Source organism: Colobus angolensis, unplaced genomic scaffold (genome assembly GCF_000951035.1).
Source record: "Colobus angolensis palliatus isolate OR3802 unplaced genomic scaffold, Cang.pa_1.0 Scaffold85, whole genome shotgun sequence".
In the NCBI taxonomy this organism is placed as follows: Eukaryota; Metazoa; Chordata; class Mammalia; order Primates; family Cercopithecidae; genus Colobus; species Colobus angolensis.
In genome coordinates this window covers 6,585,819-6,595,261 of record NW_012122376.1, presented here as the reverse complement: position 1 = coordinate 6,595,261, position 9,443 = coordinate 6,585,819, and the positions used below count along the sequence as shown (strand labels likewise).

Below are 9,443 nucleotides of genomic sequence, written 5' to 3'. Positions count from 1 at the left end.
CCGGCCCGCCCCGGCTCCCGGCTGCAGGAATCGCGCCAGGACGCTGGCCCCACTCGCAGCTAGCTTGCACGCCAGGGCACAGCGAGGATGGGAGGGTCGCAGTCCCTGCAGCCAGCCCCAGCCAGCGACCTGAACCTGGAGGCTTCTGAGGCAATGTAAGTGCTCCGCCCGGGCCGCCCTGAGCCTCCCGGGGAGGAGGAGAGGATGCCCGGGCTTTGTTAGTGTCGCCTTTCCTAATGCCTGTGCAGCCTGGAGCCCAGGCTGGCCTAGGGTTCTCCGCAGCCTTGCAAGGCTTTACCTGGTGACTGCTCTGGGAGGAGCATCTGGTAGCCCCAAGTTACCGCTGTGGGCAGAAACGATTCCCAGGAATTCGGTTTTGGTCGCTCAGCAGTGGGTGCATGGTCCGGGGCTTCTCCTGCCGTCAGCGTCTTTCCTCTGCACCCCTGGCACAGTGGTATTTCCTGCAAGGGAACAGCCAGGCATCAGCGACTGCCTCCTCCTAGGAAGAACCCATGAGCGTGGCAGCTCCGTGCCCGGGGAGACAGCCCGGTTTCCGGGCAGCTACGCGTGTGGCTGGACAGATAGCGTGGTGTGCTCTGGTGGACGTTCCGTCCAGTTAGCCCAAGCATCATCCACATACTCACTCTGGTGAACACTCGAGGACAAGGCCGCTTGCTATTATTAGTAAAGGGCCGAACCGTCCTGTCATTGGTGGAGGCAGTGCTTGGCTGTGCATCGATCCAGGAATCCGATCTTTTCACTCAACCACAGAGCTAACGTGCTCAGAAGTGGCCTTTATCCTGGCTGAGTGTTTATTAGAATTCACGTTTCTGTTATGGTCGTCTCCATTACCTACCCAGGCATGTTTGGACGATGGGGCTTATTGAATGGGTCTGTCTGCCGGGTCGCATTTCAGCAACTCAGGCTTGTATCCAAAGTGGACCTCCCAGCCTCACCTGCCCGCCCCTCGCCTCTCCCCACCTTTTCCAGAGAGAAGACTGTTTCAGAGAAGAGTATTTTCTGGGGACTTGGGGTGGGTAGTAAAGTGGTGGGTTCTTAAGAGTCATGGATGTGTAGATGAAAAGATGCTGGGGATTGGTCTGTGTGTTGTAGGAGGGATGGGGCCCCGAGGTGGGGGACTTCCTCACTGGTCCCCCGACCCCTGGACTTCAGTGAGGAGCTGGCTCGGCGTGGTGATGTAATGCTAGGCTGAGCCTTGTGGTTTTCTGGGCTCCAGCTCTTTAGCAGGGAATCATTCTTCGGAGCAGGTGTGCACCCATCATTTGTCTTCACCCCTGTAGCTTGAGAAAGCATCGTCTTACAGTGGAGGTACATCGTGTTTGAGAATTTTCTTTTTAAATGTCAGGATCCTTGTGCTGTGCCTGCCTTGTTTCTCATGCACGTGTAGTATTGCTAGGTGCATGGAAATACAACTCGAGTCTAGGCAGAGAAGAACCATTTTAACCTATTTTTTGCAAGTCTCTATAGTGGAATTGAGTTAATCAGTGACAGGCACTGGCTAGCTCTCCCAGCTTAGACCCTCTCACAGCTCAGACCTATCTAGTAAAGAGCTTAGGAAACAGAAAGGACAAGGTGACTGTACATTTGGGAAAATGTGCTCCTCAGTCATTGGAAATTCAGCTCGCCAGTCCCTAACATCCCCGCCCTCTTTCTCAGCTGAGTTAATAAATGATCAGTATTCTGTCAGGTGAGGGCTGAGTTTAGAGAGCTTCCGTTAGGTAACTGTGCCTTTTTGGATAAGGTCCCTTAAGGTTCTGCCCACTGGAATAGTGGTGTTTAAATAAAATTTCAGGCTGAATGACCACATTGTGATGGAAGCTGCTTATCAAATATTTTCACAGTTGAGTTGGTCCATATGCACCCGCCTGAGGCTTCTCTCCCTAGAACTGCTGCCTCGGAAATGTCTATAAATATAGATCTTTAAGATAGTATATTCATTCATTCACAAAATCCCACCCTCCATCCCATAACATTTTTGTTCTAAAAAAATGGAGAGAGAGGAAGTGTTTGGGGCCAGTGCCATTGCTAGCATCTGTCCTCTTCAAAACCCGTCTCTGCTCTCTGAATAACTGGGGCTTATTTTTCTACTACAGATGTGCTCTTTTCCAGTCTAGAGGTTTTAAAAATATATGTTCAGAGAGTGCCTCTTTTCTGCCCAGACGCAGGTCTTTCTTGGTAGTATGTATTTCCGTGCAGCTAAAAATGCATGCATGTGAATAATACACAAGATAGCAACGGAGTGTGGGGTCCATGGCAGGAAAGAGGTTGTGTTGTAAGATGATGCCGTCAGGGCTGCAGGGATGGTGACAAACCCAGGGTGAGCACCTGCCGTGGGGTCCAGCTCCTGACAACCAGAATCTAGAGTGAATGTTTCCCTTTTTCTCTGCTGGTTCCCTGTGAAAGACTGGCTTAAGGAAGGCAATGGTGAGTGAAATCAAATCAAAAGATAGAGGATTTGGAAGTGACTGAAGGATTTTTTTTTTTTTTTTTTTAAAGCTTTAAGATTTCTTTCCTTCCAGTTGCAGGTTTGGGGTGCCTTTGGGCAGCTTTTGTAGCTCCAGCTGACAGCTTCATTCTATGCAGGAAGTGCATTGGCGTAGGGAGGGAGCGAGTTTTGTATCTCTCCTTTTGAGAACTCAAGCATCAAGATTGGAGCAGCAAAAGTCCCATGGGACTGGGGATTGAAGCCTGAGGATGAAGGTGCAAGTGGTGACCAGTTCCTTGCTACTCCCAGGGTGGGCCACACACGCAGCATCAGCTTCCCGAAGGGGCTTGCTAGAAATGCAGAGCCTCAAACCTCACCCCAGACCAGCTGAATCAGAATCTCCGTTTCATCCAGGGACTTGTAAAGATGCCCAGGTGATTTGTAGGCATCTCAAAATTTGAGAAGCCATGAGCTGGTTCAGTCTTCCCTCCATCCTGTCCATGAGAAACAGCTGGCCACTTCTCTGACTGCGCCTTTCTATCTGGCAAAGAAGTTCTTGTAGCAATAGTGGCCATTTGTTTCTAAATAGAACATGGGTAGCAAGGGGAGGGAGAATTCTCCCACAGAAAACACTGATTTCTCAGTATGGATGGTAGGAGACACAGGAATGGACAGGAAGTACTTTGAGTAAATGTGGTCTGCAGCTATCGATCAGACCTGCTGTTCATCCTTTGCGTCTGTGGCAGCCCCATGTGGTGCGGCTTCTGCTAAGTGAGGCAGCATTAGGTACTTTGTCCTTTGTGTAGTTGGAGACACTTGTTTCAGGGGCTCCCTCAGCTTCCACCAAATCCCCACATCCTGGCCACTGAAAACCACCCAGGGAGCCATTATCATCAGAGAGCAAAAGTGGTGGTTCTGTTGGCAAAGTCAGCCTGTCCCGACTGTTACCCTACTCTCAAAGTGAGCACGTCCCTCGGCTCTGAAAAATCACAAATACGGAAACCCATGCCTCTGTAGACCCATGCATGGATCGAAGTAGAGGGGCCAGGGTGGATGGGAGAGAAGCGATGGAGGAGGAAGCAACAGGCTCTGTGATGGACGCGATCAGGGAGGGAAGAGGAGAGACAGTGGCAAGTACAAAGTGGAAGGTTCATACCCTGGTAACTAAGAGAAAGAAGTGGCATTGGCCAAGACAGACAAGAAAACTGGATTGGGAGCTACTTTGGGGAAGTTGATGAGTTGGCTGAGATTTCAGAAGTGGGTGGGATCAGATGTAGCTGGAGAGAGGCCAGGCAAAAGAAGGATCTCGGGTACCACCACAGTAGGTGGAGAGATTGGAGCTCTCCACGCATCTGTGGTTAGAAGTGGGGTTCTGGTCCCTTCCCTCATGTGGTTCCTGACCTTTTCTTTGGGAGCTGTAGAGAAAATCCGATGACTCTGATCCTGCCCCTCCTGCCTCGCAGGGTTTTTCAGAGGTGAGATGCCTCATCTGTCAAGACTCGGAGAAAGACCTAAGTGCCAGAAAACTGCTAAAGTGGAAATGCCCTGTGCCTGAAATTGCCGGCCTGTCCGTCACTCAGAAGGCCAGGAACAGCCACTGGGGCTCCAAGCAGGAATCTTTCTTCAGCTCTCATTAGATCTTTTTCTTTTTCTTCTTCTTTTTTTTTTTTTTTTTTGAGACAGTGTCTCACTCTGTTGCCCAGGCTCATATGTAACAGTGTGATCGCAGCTCACTGCAGCCTGGACCTTCTGGACTCAAGGGATTTTCCCACCTCATCCTCTCAAGTAGCTGGGACTATAGTCACACATCACCATGCCCAGCTAATTTTTTTTTTTTTTTAATAATTTTTTTGTAGAGACGGGGCCTTGCTATGTGGCTCAGGCTGGTCTCGAACTCCTGGGCTCAAGTGAGCCATCCTCTTCAGCCTCCCAAAGTGTTGGGATCACAGGCATGAGCCAGTGCACCCAGCCATAGATCTTTTTCAAGGCTTTGTTTCTTGAGACAACCCTTGGCTAAATCCTTTAGCTTAAATGACAGCATTCCTAATGTGGGTTGCAGTCAGTTCCTGAGTTCCTGGAGGGAAATTTTACTTTGAATATTACTGTTGGACACAATAGAGTTTTTTCTCCCCTAAAATAGAATAAGCTGCAAAATTATCTGTAGAGTGGGAGGGGGAGATTGAGTCCCAAAGGAAGCTCAGGTGCATTTTTCCCTGCCATTATTCCTAGATATCACCAGTGTGGCCCTGTGCCCATGTTCGTAAGGATCCTGGGCCTTCACTATCTTCTCTGTGGTACTTGCCTGGAGGCTTTCTCTTAGGTGGGCTGAAGGCAAATATATTCCGAGGTCCTCCAGGTAGCTACCAATCATCCAAGGGGCCATGCCATGCTGGGGCCCTGGGACAGGGTGCCCTGTCGAGGATAGGGTGAACAGCTAGGACTTGGATACTGATTGAGTGTGGCACTGCAGGTAAACATCAGATCAAGGTCAGTGGATTCTGGGTCACTCTTCTCCACCGACCCTCCCATTCCCATCCCTGTGTTTCTTTCTACTGTCTGCAGCCTGTTTCTGTGGCTAGATTTTTGGTTGCCTAGGAAACAACTTTATTCTGAAACATGATTGGCTGTTCTTGCCAAGTGGATTTACCCAAGCTGGGGCAGTGTTCTGGGGTAAGCAAGCGATGCTGAACGATTCTGTGTCTTCCCTTTAAGATTAATGGTGAGGACTTAGGCATTGTCAGCGATTGTTCTGTGAAAACCAATTGTTCATGGACTGATGCTTTTGTGTCAGGTTGGACAGGGGTTTAGGGGAGACTGGTTGGCTACAAAGAACTGACTGAGTCAGAACTGCTCACACATATCCATCCTGTGTTGGAAGCAATAGCTCAGATGACATTTCTGTTTATATTTACACATTCCCTTTAGCAGTTGTGTCTGGAGTGCAGGTGTGTGCTGTTGAAACGCCATTGCCAAATATGGAAACCGAGCTGATGCTGCAGTGTTGAAACCAGGAGTGAAAAGCCCGCTGAGCAGGCTCAGATTCAGCAGAAACTCTTGTGTGCTGTGTCTGTGCGCTAGGTTTTTTTCATTATAGAAATAACTATATCCCTTAATCCTGCAAGGTGGGCGACTTTTATAGATAAGGAAACTGAGTCCTCTGGATGGTTCAAATTAAGGGTTCAACAAACTTTCCATAAAAGACCTCATAGTACGTATTTTAGGCTTTCCGGGCCATTCGGTCTTTGTGCAACATCTTCTGCTGTTACAGTTCAAAAGCAGCCAGAGACAACATGTAAATCCATGTTCTGTGAAAACATGTTCTATGAAGTTTTAGTTCTAAAAACAGGCTGCAGGTTGTAGTTTGCTGATTCCTGGTTATACGGATGGTTGGTACAGGGCTCAGACTTTTGTCCCCTTTGGCCTGGCAGTCTTTGTTTTCTGTTCTTTCTCTCTCTCTAAGACATCTCATTTATGCTGATGGACTTAAATAATATGTGCTGACAATGCCGCAATTTATATCCTTCCCTCTCATCTGAGCACTGTAATTTTCCTTTTTTTTTTTTTTTTTTTGAGACAGGGTCTCACTCTGTCACCCAGACTAGAGTACAGTGGCACAATCACGGTTCACTGCATCCTTCACCTCCCAGGCTCAAGTGATGCTCCTGCCTCAGCCTGCCAAGTAGCTGGGAATACAGGTGCATGCCACCATGCCTGGCTAATTTTTAAATTTTTTGTAGAGACAGGGCCTCCCTATATTGCCCAAGGCTGGTCTTGAACTCCTGGGCTCAAGTGATCCTCCTGCCTTGGCCTCCCAAAGTGCTAGGATTATAGGCATGAGCCACTGTGCCCAGCCTTAATTCAATTGTTTACTTCATATCTCCTCTTGGATTTCTCCTGGATAGCTCAGGCTCAACATGTCCAATGTAGAACTCTGATGACCATCTTCCTGTCAAAAGCAAAAACAGATGTACATTTTAAACAAACCCAGCCCCACCCCCCCTTCCTCATCTCAACACCTGGCATCTCGTTCACCCAGGTGCTCAAACCAGAAACCTGATGATCAAGTGTTTTTTTGTTTGTTTGTTTGTTTCTTTTTTTGAGCCGGAGTCTCACTCTGTCCCCTAGGCTGGAATGAAGTGGCATGATTTCGGCCACACTACAGCCTCCGTCTCCCAGGTTCAAGCAATTCTCCTGCCTTGGCCTCCCAAGTAGCTGGAAATACAGGCGCACGCCACTGTGCCCAGCTAATTTTTGTATTTTTAGTAGAGACGGGGTTTTAATTCTGTATTTTTAGTAGAGATGGGGTTTCACCATGTTGGCCAGGCTGGTCTTGAACTCCTGACCTCAAATGATCTGCCCTCCTCAGCCTCCCAAAGTGCTGGGATCACAAGCGTGAGCCACTGTGCCTGACTGTGGTAATTAAGTCTTATCTTCCCTTTTCCCTCACCTCTCTTTTTTCTAGAACAGTCCACGTCCTTGGACTTCCATGGTTAAAACCTGTATCTGCTTCCCATTGCTTTTAGTCTAAAATCCAAACCCCTTGCTAGCGCCTCCAGGCCCTGCCACCTGGCTCCTACCCCTCCTCCCCTCACCTGATGTTCACCAGGACTCTGGTCGCCTGTCAGTTCTTTGAACACACAACGCTGTCTGGCCTCAGAGACTTAGCACGCTACATCCACTCCCCTCAGCAGGCATCTTCTGCTCTGTCCCTTGGCTGGTCTCTTTTTTTCCTGCCTTTATCTCCTTCCACCCAAGGAAGTTGCTGGCTGGGTAGACCAGGAGTCTGCTGCAAGCGCTGCAGGGCTTGTGAGGAGGCTGGCATGTGGCCATGAGCAATAGATTACCTTTGTTTCTGCATTCTTAGCCTTTACAAAGGAAAGCAGTGGGTCTTTTACAAAGGAAGGTGGGTCTTTTGTACAGTACACCCCGTGGGTGTGCAATAAATCCAGTGGGGGTGGTGGGCCTCCCTGCAGGTTTTGTACCTGTCTGCCTCCTTATTCAGAAGGTCTTGTTTCCTCTAAGTTTTTGCTTTTGCCTTTTCCTCTGCTTTCTCCTTAAATGGAAGTGGATGGATGCAGCTCTTCTTGCCTAAAACAGAAGCCCTGGGCTCTGGGGAGGGCAGTGGGGGGCCGAGGTAGGGGGGTGGAGGCAGGGTGGGGTGGCCCCTCTGCTCAGGGTTTCCCGGAGCCCTGCTGACAGGCAGTCACAGTGGCTCTGTGTCCTTATGGGGCCAGGAACTCAGGCCAGCTGCTGGGCCACGTTTACCGTCAACATTCCAGCTTCACTTACTCCAAGGTGTTTGTGGAGTTCCAGAGTCTGTAGATGTTAGAACTGGAAACATCAGGATTTTAGAAATAACAGAGGCTTTAAATCCCCCAGCACATCATTTGTGAAATATCACGTAGGTCTTTCCGGCTAGTCATTATTCAAAGTAAGTCAGGTAGTCATTTTAATCTTTTCCCTTTAACTTTCAATGCACTAAAAGAAAATGTTTGTAGGTGGACGTATCATTTGGTAAATTCAGATCAGAGGCCTCTTCCCACGTGGTGAAACAGCTTAGATTGCAAATTCTTTCTCCCGTGAGGAAATGCAATGGATGATTAATTTGGGAATAAAAATGAGCCTCCTTGGCCCAGGCCCTTCCATGTATCTTTGCTTTGAAGTATTTTTTTCTTTTCTGTCTCCATGTAGCTCCTTAGGGATGTTCTAGAGGTCGGTTCCAAGGAGGGTGGGTGTTTACTGTGTTTAGCCCAAGTGGAAAATAGTTGTAGCCGTCTTCAGAGAAAGCTGACCCCTCCTGAGGCCCAGCAAGCCCAGATGTGGTTGGACAAATGTATGGGCTCTAGGTACCCGACACCTGTTGAGACTGGCCTGAGTTAAAACCATCCAAGCCTGAATGTAGAGCCCTAGGGATGAGCTAGATTGTACTCAAGGCTGCAGGGATATGACCCGTGACTGCTGGGCCTTTAATGTTGTGTTTTGACTCATGGTTACAGCATGCTATTGGTCTAGGTTGAAGCTTGACATTTAGAAAATACCTGGGCTGCTCTCCGATTGCTGCTGGGGAGAGAATCAGGCAGGGGAGGGCACAGTCTGTTGTTGCTGCCCACCCAGGAGGAGCTGAGTTTGCTGCCGCAGTCCTGTGCCAGCACCACCCTTCATGGGGCTCCGATCTGGGTCTCTGTACTTGAGAAACAGCCCACACCCAAGGGGCTCCAGCCTCTCACGGTGGCTCCTCTGTGCCACTTATCCAGGCCCCTGGTGGAAGCTGCACATTGTTCATTGTTCTGCATTAAAGGGAGGTGCCTACAGTGGTCTGGAAGTATTTTCCCTCCAGGAAGAAGGCGGGAGAGGTTGGCTTTATTGGCTTTACTTTAGGGAGAACATCTGCGCACATTTAGACCCTGTGTGGAACTTCCCAGCTGAGCCTCTTTCAGAAGAGGATCCTGTGACTGCCCATTGCCTTTCATGAATGGCCCTAAGATGCCATCCTGGGGCGTGGGGCTGCTGGGGGAGTGAGGAACATCCCTCACAGCACCAGGCTCTTGTGGCAGGAGGAAAAACCAGGAGTGCACAGAGGGTGAGCGAGGGGCAGCCGGGGAGGGCAGGGAGTGACGGGCAGGCCGTCCCTTTGGCATTCTGGCCCCTGTGTGAGAGCGCTGCGTTTGGACCTCCAAACCAGTGACTGGTGGAGCTTGTGTGAGCAGGTGAAGGCTTGTGACCAGGAGCCTGGGGCCAAAAGAGGTGTTTGTGGGCAGAGCTGCACCCAGAACATCCTCAGACAGGCTTTGCCTGTGGCATCAGCCTGGGTACCTTTGGTTGCAAGTAGAAAAAAAACCAATTCAAACTGACTTAGAGAAAAGAGGGCATATATCGCCTATGCCTGACAGGTGGGATTCCTCCAGGGGTAATTGCTAGGATGGCTTTAGAAAAATGGGCCCTCAGGCCGGGCGCGGTGGCTCAAGCCTGTAATCCCAGCACTTTGGGAGGCCGAGAC

At 49.6% G+C, this 9,443-nt stretch overlaps 1 protein-coding gene across 6 annotated transcripts in view; it reads left to right on the top strand.

The window, feature by feature from the left end:
- TACC2 (transforming, acidic coiled-coil containing protein 2) overlaps positions 1-9,443 on the top strand; it is a 278,122-nt gene that overhangs the window by 185,650 nt on the left and 83,029 nt on the right. For 3 of the 6 annotated variants that reach the window (XM_011930244.1, XM_011930242.1, XM_011930243.1), the window contains exon 1: positions 1-155. The exons of the other annotated variants lie outside the window; for them this stretch is intronic. In XM_011930244.1, coding sequence (XP_011785634.1) covers positions 88-155 — 68 coding nt within the window. In that variant the 5' untranslated portion in view covers positions 1-87. The remainder of the gene's footprint in view (positions 156-9,443) is intronic. 6 annotated transcript variants of the gene reach the window in all.